The 22,658-nt window shown below is 37.9% G+C and overlaps 1 protein-coding gene across 2 annotated transcripts in view; it reads right to left on the minus strand.

The window, feature by feature from the left end:
* The window catches only part of LOC115210631 (electroneutral sodium bicarbonate exchanger 1), a 154,218-nt gene that overhangs the window by 97,214 nt on the left and 34,346 nt on the right, over positions 1–22,658 (minus strand). Inside the window, exons 2-3 of one of the 2 annotated variants that reach the window (XM_036502036.1) lie at positions 20,668–20,802; positions 1,749–1,887 (exon numbers count right to left, since the gene is read on the minus strand). In XM_036502036.1, the coding sequence (XP_036357929.1) occupies positions 1,749–1,887; positions 20,668–20,802 (274 nt within the window). The remainder of the gene's footprint in view (positions 1–1,748; positions 1,888–20,667; positions 20,803–22,658) is intronic. The other variant, XM_029779276.2, reaches the window with a different exon arrangement.

Genomic DNA, 22,658 nt, shown 5'->3' on the forward strand with positions numbered 1-22,658 from the left:
GGATGTTTATTCGCATATACAACAACCCCTGTTGCTAACCGTGAACTATAAAATCAACCTTCTTTCAGTTTATCGTACTTCGCTCGATACAGGAAAATTTTAAAACTTTCTGCACCAATAAACCGCTGGTGTTCCTGAAAATTGTTTTTTATACATTCTACAGATTGCTTGAAGCTTACTAACTTCCTACACCTTGATCCTTGGATTTTATCTTTACACACACACATATACGACGGGCTTCTTTTAGTTTTTATCTACCAAATCCACTCACAGGGCTTTGGCCCGAGGCTATAGTAGAAAACATTTGCCAAAGATGCCACGCAGTGAGACTGAACCCGGAACCATGTGGTTATCTGAATATTATGCTAAGAGTACACGTCTGCGGAATACGCAACCAGTTAATGATTAATTTAATGAACCAGGTGTTCACCTAATCGAACAACCGAGTGCTCATCGTCAAAACCATCGGTGCATCCATCTTCTCGGTAGCTAATAAACTCACTGACTTACATTTATATCACAACCTTCCCTCTTCTTATCTGCTCCATTTCTTCTTTGCACGGGGTTGTCCCGAATTTACAGCCAGCACTGCGCTGCTCCCGGCCTGGTCACTGACCGAATCCTATCACGCATACACCACAACTATTCCCACTTCCCTTTCTTTCTACTTTACGCTCAACGGCTCTGTTACTTCAACGGGCTATTCTCACAAATTTCGCTTCCTTTCTTCTGACCCTCAAGCTGCTCTTATCTTTCCATATCTTCTCTCTCTCTCTCTCTCTCTCTCTCTCTCTCTCTCTCTCTCTCTCTCTCTCTCTCTCTCTCACTCACTCACTCACTCACTCACTCACTCACTCACTCACTCACACACACACACACACACACACCATCAGGAAAGTCGTTCAGCAATAAGTGATACTATCTCAAACGGTAAACATTTCCTTTTTATCATAATCATCATCGTTTAACGTCCGTTTTCGACACAGGCATGTGTTGGACGGTTTGGCATTAAGCTGGCCAGGCGGGGAGCTGTTCAAAATCCAATTGTCTCTTGTGACATAGTTTCTGTGGCTGGATGCCCCACATAGACAAATTCATATTCGAACGTTCCTTCGTCACCTCCAAATAGTTTTTTAGGTTTAAATACGAGAAGCAGTTGTTGTAATTGCTGCTCGATCGAGCAGAGCTATGATAATATGTAGTCCAATCACGACCATCTCGTCTTGTTTTATGCATAGTGTACTGATTGTATTATTGTGCCCTACCCAACTTATAGCCGTCACTAGCAGGTGAGTCTGGCTTGGTACATGTAACAACCATATTTCACTAATCGTTTTACGTGCCCATGTAGTTGCAAGTATATATAGACACCTACTCAAACTTCCAACCCTTACTGCGAAGAACAACCAGGATGTAACTGTTGGAGGAAGGAGAGGGAGTTGCACCAGTACTCGGCTGGTACTCATTTTCATCTGATTTTACCGGAGTAACATGAACTTAGGGCTTTGCTCAAAACTACATGTCACTCGGTCCTGAATTATGAGATCCTACGACCTTGTAATCACGAGCCCAAAATCCTAACTACACGACTTCATTTACCTAATCCAATATGTCCTTTCTTAAAATGATAGTATGAATGATTTGAAGGAAATTTAACCGCTATTTTTAGCAGGTGGAGTGACGTTACACGTTGGCTAAAAATACTGTGAGTTTAAGTGATACTAGAGAAAAAACGTTTCGTTTCTTACCTGGCAGCTTCACTCCAATGATAATCTCCATTAGAATTCTGCAGGTTATCCATTTGACAGAAAACATCATGCGTGACATGTTCCTCATCCTCAACCTCGCCCAAAAGGTTCTGTATTTGCTCAGAAGGGGATAAATACACTAAAAACAGAAAAAGAAAACAGGGAAACGTTGCATTAAGCGACAATAGAAATGCAGATACGATCGAACTGGTAGTATTCGTATAATTAGTTTTGTTCATTCTGACTGCTTATGTTTTGAGTTCAAATCCTGGTGAGGTCAATTTTGTCTGTCATCATTTCGAGGTAGATAAAATAAAGAACCAATTTAAGAACTGGGGTTGATGGTATCAACTAATCTCCCCTCGGGGAAAATAAATGTCCTTGTACCTAAATCAGAAACCTTTGTTGATGCTGTTCATTCTATTCAAATCGGTGTAATGAAAAATAAAATCTACAGCTCGTATGGTTTGCACTCAATATAGGTATACACCGAATCAGTTCCTCAGGAGAGATTTTTTTATTGGCAAAACCGTTATGAAAAAGAAGGTCGATCTCAGCAATGATTTGAACTCAATAAATAGAGGAATGAAACTCATTATTACATAACATTTAGTCGGACACAACTATTTCAATTCAAGCATCGTACAACAGTATGAGGAAAATAAATAAAAAACAAAGGCATTCGTTTTAATAATACCATTCAGTAAATATTCTCTTCCGTTGAGAAAACAAAAACGGATTCTGTTTTTTTTTTATTTTATTCTTTTTGAGAATTGATATCACCGAAGTTTGTAAATCTCTGTGAAAAACTAATTAATCACTGTGAAATTAAAAGAAACATATTATTAATTGGCTTTGATTGTTGGGTTCAACACAGAGTAGTTAGATTACTGCTACTCATTTTGTCTCACACGACTAAATGAAAGACAAATCAACCTAGTGTACAGCTTGTATTCAAAGTAAGTAAACATCGAGTCAAACATTTCAATTGAGATTCTGACAACTGCGCCATCAGAATCCATCCAGAAACATGTCTCATTAAGTTACATTGGCTCAACAATAAATATTTGCGTGCCACTTCTGCATTGAGTACTTTTTGCTATTGTTTGTAAACTCGCACGTGTGCACACGTACGTACATGAGAATAGAGAATAGTCAGAGATTCTGAAGTTTCATAGGGAATAGTTAGCTAAAATTAAGACCAATTAATTATAGAGGCATGGTATACATTAGAAGATTTTGTGGGTAGTTAATACTTGAGTAATTATATAATAATAACGTCTATTTTTTTACGCGATGTATAATATAGTAGATATATAATTTTGTCGTGTAGCCTTAGGCCAATTGTTGATGGTGAAGTGGTGGTGTACAATCTCAGTAATATTCTAAAGGATGTATTACCTTTTGGGAAATAACACTTTATATTAAAAAGAAAAGTTTATGAGTACTAAATGTTTGTGTCTAGACAGAGGTTGTCCCGGAATGTATGTTAGTCAGTTGAGAGATGGAAAATGTATCAAATAGTACCTAACCATCCTATCTAGTGGGGATAAAAGGAAGAAACGTTGAACACTTTATATTTATAGAGCGGCCAGTCTTATTAGTTGGAAAGCAAAGCGATGTTTTTTGGGGGGTTTTGGGGGGGTGGGGGGATTCAGTACAGGAACTGAAAGGGTATTTTTAGCCATAACTGAAACGAAAGAATTGCACAGGTAACACATTGGTTTGGCGGTTGTCTGCGCTGCATTTGTTTAAGTAGTTATTTATATAATAACTAGCAGTATCGCCCGGCGTTGCTCAGGTTTGTAAGGGAAATAACTATAAAGCATTTTTAGAGAGTTATAGCCAAAAAATAGCAAAAAAATGGAAAAAAAATGATGGTAAATTTTTTTTTGTTAAAAAAGGTGGAGTTGCGTCCCCTAGACAGTTTGCGGTTTGTGTTTCTGATTCTCGACCCCATGTCGAATTTATCGATTTTTTTCAGAACTGGGGGAACTTTTCAAACTTTTCGCTGCGTTAGTTTTGAATTATGACATTGGGCTATGTGTGTGTCAAGTTTCATCAGAATCGGTTGAAAGCCGTGGTCAGGGTGAGGGTACAAGCAAACAGACACACAGAAACACGCACAGACAAACTGCCGTTTATATAGAGAGAGATTGTTACTTCTTTCGACTATGATTAATAAAAATTTTGGGCTCCTTTAACAGGGGGTGTTCGGTAATAAATTACAGTCGTCCACAATCTACTAAATGGCTTGTGAATTACCTATTGAGAAATAACATCGGCCTCGAGTAGCTAGAGTTCTTATAGATGTTAACCCTACATGCATAAAAAAAACCGCTAGGAATGTTTGTTAAACAGATTTTGTTTGGAGAAATGTTTGTCTAAAGTTAACACAAACTTTTCCTACTAGAAGAAAATTAGTCAAATTAAAGTTTATTTTTCACTTAATGTTAGGGAGGATATTTTTAACCTTTAGGGTCCAAATACAACTCGGTAACGAGATTTATGTTTCTCTATGGGCGTTACGAAAAATTGCAGTACGAACTATCAACTATTTAATCATCTGAAAAATTCACCCTGCGTCGGCTCACGCAGTTTGAACATAATCACAAGTATTGTTGTTCATTTCGTCCAGACACTTAACACAGTAGAGTGTGATAAAGATCCACGATGATATCTCGACTTATGGAAGAAGCAACAGTCAACAGTTTCTACAGTAATCTATAGCCTGCTTGATAATTGGATTTCCTTTTAGGTCCACAATACAGATTTCCCTCTAGAAACCGTATCAGTCAATCATTGTTTTCTTGGGAACGTTCACCAGGCGACCATTTGCAATTTCTCCACAGTTATATATATATATATATATATATATATATATATATATATATATATATATATATATATATATATATTCTATTCTTATAGATTTACCTTTTATCTTTTACATGTTTCAGTCATTAGACTGCAGCCATGTTGGAGTACGGCCTTGGAGAACATTAACCGAATGAATTGACCCCAGTACTTAGATTTTAAAAAGCTTTGCACTGATTTTATCGGTCTCTTACTGCTTAGTTACCGGTATGCAAACATACCAACACCGGTTGTCAAGCGGTGGAACCACACACAGGCATACAACAAGTTTCTTTCAGTGTCCGTCTGCCAAATTCCTTCATAAGGGTGATCGGCTCGAGGGCATAGTAGAAGACACTTGCCCAAGGTTCCTTGCAGTGGGACTGAACCCGGAACCGTGTAGCTGGGAAGCAAACTTCTTACAACACAGTCACGCTTTGGTCGATTTATTCGTGAAATAATTTCCTGTTTGGTATTTCCATAGAAAAGCCATAATCCGATCAGAAACACTTTGTCTACAGAGAAATTTGCCAAAGTTCTAACGCCACAATGACTCCACGCGAAAATATTATCAACTACGGTTGTCTAAAGAATCGTCACCTTCTCGCAGTCTGGTGCGATGATTCTTTAGGTGATCCGGTTGGAAAAAGGTAGTAGAGGCTTGATAGTCCGATTGCATCTTGGAAAATTATTAACTTTTTGAGAAATTAGTAACTTCTTCCAAATGTTCGAAAGCTGTTCTATGTCGATATTGCTGGACTACTTTTGCAGTTCGAGTGATGTCGAGGGATAATTCTGGGAGAATGTCTTCGGTTATTCGCTTAGCAGTCGCAATCACAGGGGAAGCCTATCTGTCCGCCAAATTGATGCAAACAGTTCGAGATGGCAAATATTTCGGCCTCTGCATTAGCAGAATTAACATGAGAGAGATGACAAGGAGAAGAGGAGGGACATCAGTGATGAGTAGATTTGTCACAGCGTAGGTTTTTTTCTTTGTGTGTGTGTGTGTGTGCGTGTGTGTGTGTGTGCGTGCGTGCGTGCGTGCGTGTGTGAGAGAGAGAGAGTAGGTGGTTGTTGGTGGATCTGCGTTTGGACAATGAAGATCTAACAGAACTCTGACCAGTAGTTAGTTGAAGAGCCAGAAGGTTTAGGAGAGTTTTTCTACAGAAGGAAAATTTGAAATGAATTATTTTGACTTGGCAGCGATCAAACAATGCCAAGATATTAAATGGCGATGACTGAGCAAATGTTATTTACTACGTAATGATCAAAAGTACTTTGAAAGATGGAGTATCGATCAGCATACAAATTGATGCAAACAGTTCGAGATGGCAAGCATTTCGACCTCTGCATTAGCGAAATTAACATGAGAGAGATGACAGGGTGAGGAGGAGGGACATCAGTGATGAGTAGATTTATCTCAGCGTAGGTTTTTTCTTTGTGCGTGCGTGCGTGTGTGTGTGTGTGTGTTAGAGAGAGAGAGAGAGAGAGAGTAGGTGGTAGTTGGTGGATCTGCGTTTGGACAATGGCCCATATATATTCACAAAGATCAGGAAGAATTAATTGCACAGCAGATTATTTCGTGTATTTTATTTTATTTTAGATTTCTTAATTAATTTCACTATACGATTAGTAAGTCAAATGTTTATTCTGATTCCTTGAATTGGATTTACTTCAAAGTTTGTGAAGAGTTCAAAATTATGTATACCAAGGAATAGCAAGAAACAACTATTAAAATATAATTTCGAAACACGCGCGCGCGCGCATACACACCACATGAGGGGTGATGAAAAGTTCTTGGCTTTGGGTATTATAAAATACAGGAGAATCAATTAATTATGATTTAGCATATTCCCCTCTGAGATTTACACACTTATTGCACCAGTCCTTCAGTTTTCCTAAGCTCTGTAAAGAGAACTCGGAAGGTTGGGCCTCCAATCACGCCTCTGTAGCAGCGATCATTTCCGAATCGGAGTGAAATTTCGTTCCCTTGAGATGTTTCTTCAGTTGTGGAAAGAGGTGATAGTCGAAGGGGTCCAAATCAGAGAGTAAGGTCTACTATTCGACACGAAGGTCATGTATTTTCCGTAGAGTTTCATGTGCTGGCGCATTGTCTAACGAAAACAGGACGCCAAGGCTCAGCTTCCCAATCGTTTCTGCTTCAAAGTTTCACGCAGTTCGTCCAACAGAGACCTGTCGTATTTTACGTTGGTGACACGACCTTTTAGCAGGTATTTTATGAGGAGCATTCCGTCTTTGTCCAAGAACACTGATACCAGAATCTTTCCAATTGACTTCTGGGTCCTAAACTTCTTAGGACGCGGTAAACCGCTGTAGCGTCACCCCACTGATTGCTGTTTGGTCTGGGGATCATAATGATGAAGTCAAGTTTCATCCATGGTGACTAAACGAGCCATAAAATCAACCTCTACCACTACAAAACGGTCCAAAATCTTCTTTGATGTAGTCACTCTGAGGCGCTTCTGATCTGCGTTCAGGCACTTCGGCACCCATTTTGCGGAAAGCTATCTCATGTCCAGAATGTTGTGGATGATGTGGCCAACTCTTTCGCAGGAAATCCCCAAAGTCTCAGCTATAACTTGAGCTGAAATCCGAGAACAATGATGTGCACAGCGCCGGCTTTTTCCTGTGTTCGCGGAAGATTGTCGTCCTGGCCGGAGTTCATCTGCGACTTCAAAATGACCAGTCTAAAACCATGACAACCAGATTTTTACTGTGGAGAATGGTAAGATTTCCGCCGCGCCTTTGCTTTGCTTCCATTTTACCAAAATCCATTGTAGGAGCTGCCATCATGTGTTAAATCTGCAAAACAGAGAAAGATATATAGTATGCCATCATGATTTTTTTGTATATCTTCTAAATAGTTATCCTACCTCTCTTGTAAAGGTAACAGCTGTACTCTTTCGCGATACCCTTAAAGCCAGGAACTTTTCAGCACCTCCTTGTATATACATACATACATAAAACAAACATTTGTACACACAAACACACACACACACACACACACATATATGTTCTTCAACATAGAGGCAAGTCAATACCCTATGGTATAACCTGAAGATTTTGCACAGTCATACAGATATTGTGCATTTTATATACCTACCTGTACGACGTTATGTTACAATACAATCTTTAATTGAAACTTTTATAGGTATACCAAATAATCCATTCAATCCTCTTTTATTATTATTGTAATTATTATCATTCTTCACATTATTATGAGGACGTGTGGTCTATTGGTTAGGGGTGTTGCACTCACGATCATGGTTTCAGTTGTTAAACCCGGTGGCGTTGTGCTCTAGAGCAAAACACTTCATTACACGTTACTTGGCAATCACTTCTACACCTGACCTGTAGTACACCGTGTATTTGTTCAGGTAACGTCGATTTGATTGAGGGAGTAAGCTAATTAACAGTACATACTTTTGATCACTATAAACAAATCATTTGTGCAGGTCGTTCGGCAAAATACTAAACACTCATACGTCGTCTTCGACGGGAGAGTCCATTACCATAATTATATTAATGTTTGCTTTTGTCGTGTTATAATAAAAATGATTTTACATTAATCTGAAAGCTTACTCAATACTATTTATGGAGTACAAATTTATTATACTTTTCCAAGAAGAATGGTGAGAGTGACTTTGAAGTTTCGGCCTGCTAGCCTACACCAGACAGTCCAATAAAGAGTAGTAAGCCGACACTGAAATCACTGTTACTTCTCTTGTATAATGTATTATATATATATATATATGTATATATATATATATATATATATCACATTATTAAACATCTGTGTGTTTTCATAGCTTTACATGTTTGGGTATATCCAGTTTCTTATTCTCACATTTAAAAAAATATTTCCACTGGGCCTAAGCGCGAAACGGTATGGCATTTTTAATCAACACAACTATCCCTGTCAAACAATGAACTGTTCCAATTACACCTTTCTCTTCCGGATCCGGTTTCTCTTCACTCGCTATAGAAGTAACCTTTTGATTCAACCATAAATCATTTTCACTTCCTGCTAAGCTTTACTTTTAATTTTTATTCATTTTTTATTTTATCTATTCCTTGGTTTCTTTTTTTTTTTGTTTCTTTCTAATAACTGATTTTGTAATGCTTAGAGGAGATAAATAACAAGAAAAACAAGGTGAACATATTAAAATGTCAATATTCCGATGAATATTTATGATATATTTAACAAGAACAAAAATACAGTGTTTCAGAAGTAGTATACAGCCAGGACATTGACGCGCGCGCACAGGCACACTGAGATATGCAGATACATATATAAACAAACAGAAAGCATGAACAACGACCAGGACATAATTATACCGGACATACACAATAAAGGATATGAAAAACTGTTGTGACACGTCATGCATTAGCGATCTATTTTACAGCAAACAGATTCTAACATAATTGTATTCGTGTTCTTCTTGTTATCAATATACTACTGTAATTTCCACTGTGAAATACATTACTTCACTTGATATTTGAATTAGCAGACGAGTTAAAAATAAATGCCCTGAGGGACAAAATAAATGCCTTTAGTTATTTTGTTATGGCTTTTTACGTTCTGAATTCAAATCCTACGGGGGTCAATTATGCCTTTAATTCTTCTGGAAGCGTTGTACTTAAACAAACAGATGTATACTGGATTCGCTATAATCGACTGCCTCCACCAAAATGCGGTCTTATCCCTTATTATTAGATGTAGAGAAAGGTATTTTGGAAGCATTCTTAACAAATTTGTGATAGTTGTGAAGAGGTGTGAGAATAATAAATGAGCATTGTTTATACGTGACCTTCTTATTGTGCTTAATTTTACTGATTATTATTGTTGAAGGTATTACTCCAACCAACTTGCCTTATTGATAATTTTTTTCTGGGTGCCATGACAGAACTAGGTGTTGCAGACCCGTTACTGACCACCACTTAAGGCAACTTGCTTCAAGTATCCCTACTGCTCAACAGCTCCAGTTTCCTAAATTGAGGTTCATAAGACAGATAACTAATTGCAATTATTTAAATTTGACGCGACAAACCTCTAATCAACCGTGAACGTCCCATCTGTTTTTCACCCCGAAATAAACAATATAGAATGTTTCTCAAATACTATACAGTGTAAATTGAGGAAGATGTGGCTACTACTTCTTGCAGGATCGACCACGCACAGGCTTCCTCATTGGCTGAATTGTCGAAATCCTGCTAGTTCTACGTTTCCTACTTTTTTTTCATTAAATCATATCTTCCTGGACTATCTTCCCTCTACATTTCTCGCCCAACCAAATTCCACATCACCAAACGGCTGACTTGCACATGAGTGTGTTGGTTCAAACGAAAGACATATTAAAGTAATCTCCACCATCATGAATAAAATACATTTACTCACTACAGTAACGCTTATAAAGCTGCCATTAGAGAAGAAAAGGTGCTTTCGTGCATCGTATGGTATAATAAGGCAGTTGTCCCCAAAATTGTTGCCAGGTTTTCGGGTCCTTTTCTCAGAAGACCTATACTAACATTGAAGAATCTTCCTAGCCACCATTCTCCTACGAAGATGGTTCTGTAGATATCACTCCTGCTTGTAAAATCACTGTAATCAGCTCTGAACATTTGCTGAGACTGTCTACAAAGCCCAAGTAAGACCCACACTGGGAGCGTGTTCTTTTTACATACACAAATATACTAGATCACATCAAAAAGGATTAACTAGCTGATTAGCACATTCTGCAGCCTAAGACCCTCCCCCCTCTCTCTCTCTTGCTTGTTATATCGTTATTACAGTTACCTCAAGTCTTCTAAACTAATTTGTCATTTGTTCTATATCAAATTCACTTGGGTCACCCATACTGTGCGTCACACCTTAGCTCCTGCACTAAACACCATTTTCTCCAATCCTTTCCCCCTATGACAATCTCGTGAAATTCCCTCCCACTATCTATCTTACCAGTCTCGGAAAACCTGGTAAGGACTGTGGAAATCATGAAAGTTGACTAAACCTTCAAAAATACACCTTTCCAATAAAAACTGACCGGCAGCTATTTAAGAAAGCAAAATACAATTTAAAAACTATAGCCTTACTTGAAATATTTAGCCCAAACATTAACCCTCTGCTTACATCCTTTATTTCATTCTAATAACATACAGCATTTCTACATACAATCGATTTTGTCGAATATATTTCACATGTGGACCTTTTCATATTCCTGGCTGCACTGCTCTCATGACTAATTTTTATGCACACACACGCACGCACGCACGCACGCACGCACGCACACACACACACACACTCACACACACACACACACACACACACACACACACACATATCAGATAAGTACTTAACGTTCAAATTATTAATGCTCTACTTGATATTCTTCTTTCACAGTGATTTTATGGAGATCAATTTTCTGCCATGATAATTCTCAACAATGACAAGTCTAATCACTGCTGATGCTGAACAATAACTCTGTAGCATCAAGTTGTACCTTATAAGCCAGCAGGTTGCTGAATTATTAGAATATAGGACTGCAGCTCGTAAGGATCTGCTGCTCATACCCTATTGTTAGTGCTGTGCTGTGGTATATTACAGAAGACGGCGCGCTGGCAGAATTGTTAGCACATCATACACAATGCTTAGCGTCATTTCCACCAGCTATATGATCTGAGTTTAAATGCCACCAAGGTCGATTTTGCCTCCCCTTCTTTCAAGGTCAATAAAATAAAGAACCAGTTAAGCATTAGGGTCGATGTAATCGTCTTAAATCTCCCACTAAAATTTTAAGCCTCGTGCCTATAGTAGAATTATAGCATATATTACAGAAAATTGTCCATTCTATTTCATCTCGTGGTCAACTAGTACGGTGTATGAGCGCAGTTTACCTCATTTAACAGCAAAAAGATCTATGTTGACGTTTAGATTGCTTTACAATTCTTCTGCTGGATAAAAATTTCTGGTTATTGCCATTTCTATCCAGTAATATCTTTCGGTCACTCAACACATTGAAGTTCGGGATTCATTAAATATCTACCCTATATACTCCCGAGTGAACAGTGCCAAACAACCTGCCCTGAAGATCAGTTTGCATCCTGTTAGCGACAGTGCATGATATTCAGACTAAAACAGTTGACTGTTAATGATCAGTCTAGCACAAAATAGATACCACAGGGTAGAAACATCTTGCCTTTCCTATAGCTAGAAGAGTTTGACTATTCTACCAGGTTGATTCACCTAGAAATACACAACTCAACGAGGAAGCCCCTTCGCGGTTGTACAATCTGCTAAAAATAGCGGTCATATTTCTTTCAGATCATACTCTGCTGTCTCAAATAAGAAGGGGCGCGTTGGATAATGCTTTATTAGATACACTGCTTGAAAAATAAGCAAATAAACTGTTAGTTGGAATATTTTGATCATGGATCTGCTCAATCAGGACTGACCTGGAAAAAATCAATAACAACCCAAGATATACTTCATGATACCTCCTATCACCCAATAACGTAGAAGATTCGCCACTGGGCAGAACATCATCCTGTGTAAATCTAGACATACTTCACCCCATCGCTATCTCAAACGTTTCCTCATTATATCAGGCGTAGACATTGGAATGCTTCAATGGTTGAACAAATAAGACAGATATATAAAACGTTCAGTTATATTCTAGTGTGTTGTCTTATAATTCTTTCAATGAGACATTCGAAATAAAACATGCAACTTCATTAATTAAATTTCCTTTCGTTAAATACCAGGCCAAGAGCAAAGGAAATTGCGTTACATATCAGTAAGCACTTCCATAACTCAAGATAATATTTCTCTAGATAAATTATCAGTCACTGGTTACTAACTTCAGCTAAACAAATCGATATCCTTTCTACAACATTCTGTGATTTAAATCCTAATTTCTTAATTAAATACGAAGACTTTTGGAATGCAACAATATAGTATTGCTGCTGCTGTCATCCCTGACCGGGAAGATATATGATTAAAGAAGACATTACTGTCTTGACCTTGTGTTTGTTTACAATATGAATCTGGAAGCGAGAGCAATTTATATGAGGTAACTTCACATTAAGGACTGGAACATACAATTTCCTGTAATTCAGACCAGTAGACTAAGTGAATGGTCCCAGTAAACAAAGTGAATGGTCCCAATAGACAAAGTGAAAAGGATGCTGCCCCGGAAGATGACGAGGGAGGTGGTTTCTGGTTCAAGTAAAGCGCCAGAAAATTTGAAGGGAGGGTGTCAGTTGATTACCATCGACCCCGGTGCTTGACCACAATTTTATTTTATCGACCCAAAAAGAGAAAAAGCACAGCTAGACTCGGAAATGAGGTGTACCTATAATTCAAAGGGCCAGCCTTGTCAAACTCTGTGTCACACTGAATCTCCCTCAGAACTACGTTAAGAGTACGTGTGTCTGTGGAGTGCTCAGCTACTTACACGTTAAATTCACGAACATGCTGTTCTGTTGATCGGATCAACTGGGACCCTCATCATCATAACCGACAGAGTGCCATATACCAAATTATCACTAAGTTGTGCTGTAAGTGTTGTGTCTTGGTTTTTAAACTATTCCATTTACACTGCTACTTCCGATTCACGAATTTCATCGCCACCCTTACCTGTTCAAATGAAAAAAGCACAACCTACTCACAGCCAAACAACAATCTCTAATTATTGCACAAATATTTATATTGAGTTGGCAGAATCGTCAGAGCCTCGGGAAAAAACACTTAGCGGCATTCATTCCGGATGTTTCCGCTCTGAGTCCAAAATCTTGCCGAAGTCAGCTTTGCATCGTATACTTTCGATGATAAAATAAAATACCAGTAAAATACTGGAGTCGGTCGTATCGAATACTCACATCACTAAATGGCTACCCTTGTGCCGAAATAAGAATGTTTTCTCTAGCCTTGGCCTACTAGATATATATACAAAGACTTGCAGCCATAATAAGCATCTCGTATTTTTAATTTCGATACAGTTTGTCTTTTACATTATCCAGAGCATTCTTCTCTCTTTTGGAGACTTGCGGGTGTGACTGTGAGGGAGATTTGACTACTATTTCTAACCAACTTTTTTATGTAGGTTTTGTCCTTTAAATGATGGTCAATTTCAAAGAAGCAGATCTATGAGCATTGCACCTGTAAGCACATTTTTTTTTCTTTGTAACAGTGAACCTGCCAGACTACATTATCCAATATGTTCGTCTTTTCTTTAAGACAGTAACGTGTGGTGTGTGGCACACTTAGCTTTTGATTCTGACAAAACGATAGCGTAGGAGGGGCCTTTCACTGACATGTATTATGTAGTATTTCATAAGATCGCCCGAAGTCAGACAGGACAAACTAGCGAATTAAATGATTAGACAAATACATTCCTTTACGTTCTGCTTTCAAATTCTACTTTTCATCTTTACTTTTAAGAGTAAGGAACAAACCAACAGAGCTTCTATGTAGTCAATCGATCTGTTAGAAATAGTAGCAAAATCTCTCTTTAAGATAACACTCAGCCGCCTTTGAAAAAGGAAAGCCTTATTGAATAATATAGGATAAACTATGTCACATAATATTGGGTAAACTATGTCACAAACGACGGGATGGTCATGGCTAGAATTTCTTTGTTTATAGGTATTCTATATTATGTTTGTCCTAGAGCTAAACAACAAAAGACAACCTTGAAGGATCGATAAAACGTGTCATTTTGCTTACAGGGTCAATTAAATTAGCTCCGCACTCCCTCTACAAATACGTGTGACCTGTCTACTCAGATCAGAAATCATGGTATATATTTTAACTTCCCATCATTCCATAGACAGTTGTTACATTTCCAACAGCTTAGTTGTTAACATTTAATTTACTGTTAATTGGGAGAAGTCAACCGCACGAATCAACGGCTTATTAATGTCATCAGGTAGATGCAGATAGCAATACAGATAGATAACCAGAATTGTAGAACATTATACGTGATGTTGTTTAATATTTCTGTCCCACCTTAGTCGATAAAATAAGTACCAGTTGAGCAATGGGGTCGATGTAATCGACTTACCCCTCCCCTGGAATTGCTGGCATCGTGCCAAAATTTGAAATCAATATTTCTGCTCCACCTTAGAGTGGTGAGCTGGCAGAATCTTTAGCACACCGGACAAAACGCCGTTAAGCATTTTGTCCGTCTTTACGTTCCGAGTTCAAATTCAGCCATGATCAATTTTGCCTTTCACCCCCGGAATCGATAAAATAAGTACTAGTTGAGCACTAAAGTCGATGTGATCGACTTACCCACTTCTCTGAAAGTGACGAGTAAAATGAATAATTACTAAGTTACATGTATCTTTCAAATGAATAATGAAACTGGGAAAATTCGTTGTTAGGCAAAGGAAGCGGCTTATTGAGTAGGTAGCTGTTTCAAAAGCCGGTGGTTCGCAGTAAAATTCATTTATTTAAAAGGAATTCTTGGTATTGAAAAAACTGAGAATCTCTGCTCTAAGCAGTTGTTCGATTTGCTTTAGATAGCAGCTAAGTTTCCTTCAAGTGACAGGCTGTCGTCTTAAAAATGGTAAGGACGCATTGTATAATCTATTCTAGATATACAAAAGAACGACACGGTAACGGTTGAACCTTTTGATTATAGGTCTCCTCAAACAGGGCTGATATAGGACTAAACTACAACTAGGCGTAAGGGTTTGTTATGAATCCTAGGACACAAGGCTGGAACTTAATGCAGTTTACATGGCGTTTAAGTGGCTGAAATTAAAAACAATCTGTCTTTGAACGGGACGGCGGTCCATCGCAGAGTTAAGTTCCCAGTTATTGCTGGATCTCATCGCATTAACGGCTGAGCAGACCGAAGCAACGTGAAATAAAGAGTTTTGCTGAAGGAAATTGAAACCACGATTATATGATCATGAGTGTAACATGCTAACGACCAGGCCATGTACATTCACTAATGGCACAAATTTCTATTTCTTTAAACCTCATCAAATTTAGAGCCATCATTGTGCATAGTTAGTAATAATATGAAAGAAAGAAATTAATATTAAGTTTCTGTAAGGCGGCGATCTGGCAGAAACGTTAGCATGCCGGGCGAAATGCTTAGCAGTATTTCATTTGTCTTTACGTTCCGATTCCAAATTCCGCCTTTCAGAGTCGATAAATTAAGTACCAGTTGCACACTGGGGTCGATCTAGTCAACTGACCCCCTCCCCCAAAATTTCGGGCCTTATACCTAGAGTAGAAAAGGATATTAAGTCTCTGTGATGAACTATATATGTAAAGATTTTAATTGTTACGAAACTTAAGTTCACAACTCAGATTTTGATAAATGGCTGAAACTAATGCATTTCACATACAGTGTTAATACCAATTGAGTAAGATAGACATGCGACTTCTATTTCATTCTCCGCCTTCATTCTAAATGTGCAGCTTAGTGTCTGAAAAAAAATCGATATCCTGTTTCATTAGATGTCCGGTGAAATAAGACGTTAAACACAGAAGGGAAAATGATCCTACATCGATAAACGGACAGATAGCTGGAACAAGTATTGCCAATAGATACCAGATTTTTTAAATACTAGCATCTAATCTAGTTCTGAAAAGTGATCAACTGATGGAGATTCCACTGTATCTGGAAACATTACTCGAAAATAAATCCTTTTCAGAAACTAATATATGGCGATCTGCTCAGAAGAATTTTCCTATCGTAATAGAAGTTCAAAGGTAATCATTGTCAATAAATTTACCGTAGTTAATTTCTTTTTCTTTCTCAGATATTGTCTCTTTCCTGTGTCTATCCTCTCCCTCTCCCCCCCCTCTCTCTCTCTCTCTCTCTCTCTAGCTCACTCACACACATATAATATAATGAGAAAAAGACATGAAAAAAGAATAAGCGATTATCTTATGAACTTCATTAGCTGAGAGCTCTATGAGGAATTGCAATGTTATAAAATAATCGTTTGTTCTTTTATCATCTCTTTTTCTTATTACCGCTCTATATTCGACTAACGCTTCATTCTGAAGCATATGTATATTGGGTTCTACCCCAGGTTATTAGTGTCACAATGCCTAAACAAAATAATGACCAGCTATAAACATAACATTAGATAATACAGTTCTATATTTAAGAGATGAGGAATTATGTACATTATTTATATTATTTACACGGCATATGGCGTAGTGGTTAAGAGCGCGGGCGACTAACAAGATTCCAAGTTCGATTCCAGGCAGTGACCTGAATAATAATAATAATAATAATAATGATAATAATAATATCGAAAAATACCTTAGGAATGAGAACCTAGGTTCGAAATTTCCTCCAGACACCTGATGAAGGCTGGAGGGTATATCAGTCGAAAAGTTGGGTTAAAAACAAACAAGATGAGGACAAACATCCGTCAAATGTAAATAATGTAAATAAAGAACATTAAATGTTCGGATGTTCGAAGGTTGGCAGCCTGTCGTTAAAACTGTAGTACGCTATTGCAATTCCTAGTTTGACAAATTTCGCTGACAAAGGGAACCCACTTTTAACTTGCTGGGTCGAGAGGAAGGGGCAGTGCGCATGGTCATTGCAAATCCTCCTAAACTGGTGAAATCTATGCCATAAGTATTTCTTATTAAGTCTTCGTAAGTCAGCGCATGCGGAAAAGATATGAGCATGGAAAGAATTGTAGATCAACATTCTAAGAATGTAGGATTAGACGTTTGGGTACAAGATTGACGTGAAACGGAAAGACCAGAAGGATGGAAATGTGTGAAGCGGGGTGATATGAATCCAGCCAGTTACAGAGTGCAGAAACTATAGTAATTATAGAATAGCTGAGAGAGGATACAACACGCTTGTAGATTAGTGGCAGAAGCATGTCTGTGAGTGACTTTATACCAATCAATGAGGTGCTCATTTTTAGATGTAATCCTCAAATGTTTGTTTGTGCAGCAACAATACTGTGATGTGTACGGCAGTACTGTGATGTGTGCTAAAGCATCACCAGCTGTGACAGAAATGCTCTCCACCTAAGTTTATTAATTAATTAATTTATTTATTTATTCTTCTTATGTACACGAGAGATGAAGGTCACGCAATTTTTTGCCGAACAACCAGTACAAATGATTTGTCTATAGTGATTAAACGTTTGTGCTGTACATTGACTTACTTCCTCCATCAAATCGACATTGCCTGTACATGTAAACTGTGTTCCACACATCAGCTGTCGTAGTGATCGCAAAGCAACGTGAGATGAAGTGTTTTGCTCAAGAACACAACGCACCATACGTTCCAGGAAACGAAACCACGATCATCCGATCGTGATTGTGATGCCCTAAACATTAGGCCACGTGCCTTCGCTTCACCTGAGCTTCAGAGAATATCAATAATTGTAGAGGGGATGGAGGGCTAAAGTATTTTCTGACCTAAAGAGACAGGCCAGCCTTAGGAATGCGACCCTGTGTTAAACTGTAGAGTGTGGCCAGGATAACTAAGAAGGGTTGGAGATAGGGATTGTGTGATTTGCCCTGACAACGTATTTTGTTTCTTTTCGGGTTTAAAGCAAAAACACACGTATCATAATATGAGTTGTCTTAATGTGACGATAGTAGTAATTTTGTTTTCCTTTCTTCTTTTCCTTCGTCTCACTCATCTTTATTTGATTAAAGCAACACATGCACGTTAAGTATGTGATACTGAAGTCGACTGTCGCGGTTTTCCAGTTAGATCAGAGCGCTATTTCCTGCAGAAGATAGGTCTGCATTCCAGACGACTGAAGAAGGCTTTCAATGAGATAGGCACAGCAGCTGAAACCGGCTCAAGGCTGATAAGAGACCGCAAGTGGAACCCTTCTGCAGGTGAAGGCCGATTCAGTCATCGCTGTCTCACACCGATAAAGAGTAAAAGAAAAAGGACGAAAAGTTTGTGACTTTGAGATAATAGCTGACGAGAGATAAGGCTTTCCAGCATTGCAATCGATTTAGAACCTCAGAGTAGCTTCTGCAGTTTCCGCTGGAGTGAAAACTCTCTGATATATACATGCATAAATGATGCATACATATATACATATGATGATGATGATGACATACACACATATATATATATACATATATATTATATATATATATATTATATATATATATATATACATATATATATATACATATATATATATATACATACATACATACACACACACACACATATATATATATAATATATATATATATATATAAATATAAATAACCGAATTATCCATAATAAGATAATTCATTCAACTACTCAAATATATATATGTGTATATATATATATATATATATATATATGTGTGTGTGTGTATTGGATCTTTCCTTTTCCTATGTTTCTGACGAAGAGCTCCTCTCGAAACGTTAAACCCTCCTTCTTTCCTTCTTTCCTGAGCGTCCAATAACACTATACTTGTTCCACGTCCTCGCGTTGTTGTTTTCTCTTTGTGTTTTCATGTTTGGATTAACTTTATATATATATATATATATATATATATATATATATATATATATATATATATATATATATATATATATATATGTATATGTATGTATACTGCTGTACATATCTACATACAACCCCAGAAACAGAGAAGCCTTCACCAACATGTCCAAAATTTACCAATGCTACATAAGGACCCCAAATTAAAGGAAATTTTACACACACATAAGATAATTAAAAGCTACAAACAAACGAAATTACTAAAAAAGATCCTCTTAAAGACTAAATTATTTTCTAAAATAACGGACGCAAAAGGGAAGAAATGTCGTCGACCAAATTGCGCAACATGAAGGATCAGAATTCCTTTTCAAAGAGAAACAAAAATTCAAAATTTAATCTCTTAGATACCCTAAATTATAATTTTAATAATAATTATTACCTTTGACGGTTTTTATTCTGATCTTATAACGATCTCATCCTTATTTATATAAATTTATGGCACCATTCGAGTGTGATCGTTACGAGCGTCGCATTACTGGCACTTGTGCCCCGTGCTAGTAGGGTGCTAAGAGCACTATCCGAGCGTGATCGCTGCCAGTGCGGCGAACTAGCTTCCGTGCCGGTGGCATGTAAAAGGCATCATTCGAGCGTGATCGTTACCAGCATCGCCTTACTGGCACCTGTGCCGGTGGCATGTGTAAAAAGATTCGAGCGAGGTCGTTACCAGTACCGCCTGACGGGCCCCGTGCCGGTGGCATGTAAAAGCACCCAACACTCTCGGAGTGGTTGGCGTTAGGAAGGGCATCCAGCTGTAGAAACTCTGCCAGATCAAGACTGGAGCCTGGTGCAGCCATCTGGTTCGCCAGCACTCAGTCAAATCGTCCAACCCATGCTGGCATGGAAAGCGGACGTTAAACGATGATGATGATACTGATGATAAATATATATATACATATTTATATATACACATATATATATATATATAATATATATATATATATATATATATATATATATATATATATATATATATATATATATATATATATATATATATATATATATATATATATATACCTATATATATACACATATATACACGCACACACACATATAAAGGCCTATTTTGAAATTTATTTACACTGTTGATTTTTATGTTTACCTACCTTATCACTGTGCCTGTTATATAAAGATATGAGTTATTGCCGATGTTAATGACTGAAATAGAATGAATAATATTATCATCCACGCCCCCTTAGATGTTTGCTTAAGACCCAAAATTGTAAAAGTATTTTCGTTATTATCTATTGTTGGTGCTGTTTTTCTCTTTTTAATTTTTTTACCTGGTATATATTTCATATATGGTGATTTACAGCATTATTCTTATTACAGCATTATTGTTTACAAAGGGTGATTCAGTTCTGTTAAAGACACTCGTATACTAGGTGGTCTTGTTCTACTGGGTGACGCCTCCATACCTGCTCGCGCGCGAGAGTCTGCGTCTGTGTGTTTATTAACACACGTTAAATTTTAACTTAATGCGGACAAGAACAAGCTTGAAAGAATGCATGTGAATGATGTCTTACCTGGTACAGAAACATTTCCGCCAGACGGAGCCACTTTGTCGCCTTGTTTCTTTGATCTTGATTTTTTTACTGGACGTCGAGGTCTCTTAGGTAACCTCAAACCAATATACATCGCTTGTCTATGGTCCGCAACTGCAAATATAAAAATCAAATGAATTCTTGTGAAAACTGTGTGGAAAACAATAACATGAAAACTTAGCAATTCACTATTGAAATTTGAACCTGGTACTTTTGTCCCATGCTTCAAAGTCTACCCAACTAATCTCTAATAAAACGTTTTTTTTACATAGACACACGACCAGAAATTTGATAGAGAAGCAGTTGATTATATCGCCCCCGTTACTTGACTGCTAACTTATTTTCTCGACATTGAAAGGATGAGAAGCAAAGGTAACTCCAGTGAGAATTGAATCCAGAAATGTAAATACACGTAACTAAATAGCACAATGCATTTTGCTCGACACTCTACCGATCCGGCCATTTGTATTAAGGATGTCTATCGCAAACATCTTGTCTTTGAAATCACCATTAGAGGCGACCTTCAATGCACGCAATTTTTCCACCATACTGTCCATGCTAGCACAGAAGCTGAAACGTTTGCCACCTTAAACAACCCTCACGAGTTAATCTTCCTCAACTCTTCATCCACCATCATCCTCAACTCTTCATCAGATCGTCTGAGCCCTGATTACTGAAGGCAAATTGTCTAACAACATTTGATCCTCGAGCCTTCTGGTACTTGAACTCATCTAATTGGACGGCGTTGCTAATTACCCTTAACAGCAAAAATACAGTTCACCTTCAACCTTCATGAGTTAGTTAAGCGGATGAAGATAACTGACACCATCCGCGAGCTCATGGAGGAGCCTCTATGTGGTTGCTTAGCCTGCAAGAAATAGCGGCTAAGAAGCCTGGATGACGTCACTTGCCGGCACTAACTGAAAGTTCTTTTCTAATCATTGCAGTGTTTGGAGGAAAACAAACGATATGTCTATGCACCATACAGCATGAAAGCACACCTCTCTCTCTCTCTCTCTCTCTCTCTCTCTCTCTCTCTCTCTCTCTCTCTCTCTCTCTCTCTCTTGCTTTATTGCAGCCAGCCCTTCGAGTCTCTTGTTAAAATCACTCCTGTCACCTTTATAAATGGTTCATACTCGATATCAAGAGGGCCTACAATTGTTCCTCACGCAGTTATAGCCTTCTCATTTCCATCACGTTTTTCATTCAACTTTATGGTGCCAACGTGCAGAGAGATACGCAATAAAACTCGTAATCCTCTCTTCATGGCTCAACTGGTTGCCAAAGGTGTAAACTTCTTCAGTGACGTCGATAAAAGACGACAACAGGTCCTGTTAATGTTATTTCTATTATTGTTTCCAAAAGAAGTGCACCTGAGCCAATACCTATTCCCACAAGCTCACAAATGTTTCTCCTCTTAAGAGGATCTAGTTCAACTTATGGAAACATGGAGCTGCGTCTCATAACCTCTCAGTTAAATAATGACATCTTCACTTTTATATCAACATGGGTATGATTCAAGACCCTTGTAGCTAAGATATCCACTTATAGACCTCATCGACTCTTATCTTTTGGATTAGAAGTTGCTACTCCATAGTGTGTGTTGATAACGCTGTTTCACGCATATTCTATTAACTCTGGTTTATTTCGAGATCAAATTATATAACCTAGACCATACTGTATGGACATTAAAGACAATCTCACTGTCACTTCTAACAACATGCTTCTATGCATATGATGTAACCCTTACTTTAAGAAAGAAACAGCTTTGCACAACACCACCTAAACAACATACAGCTAAAGCAAATACTTATCCAACACAACTACTAGATCCCGTTCGTGCTGTTTTCTCTTCCTCCTTTCTTTCACCTGCTCCTACAGATTAGTAAATTTATTTGCCCCTCCATCAAAGCTTATCCCATTACTTCTTTATATTTCGCCACTTCTATGTATCTCAGTCACCAAGCTCAGCA

Source organism: Octopus sinensis, linkage group LG4 (assembly GCF_006345805.1).
Source record: "Octopus sinensis linkage group LG4, ASM634580v1, whole genome shotgun sequence".
Lineage (NCBI taxonomy): Eukaryota > Metazoa > Mollusca > Cephalopoda > Octopoda > Octopodidae > Octopus > Octopus sinensis.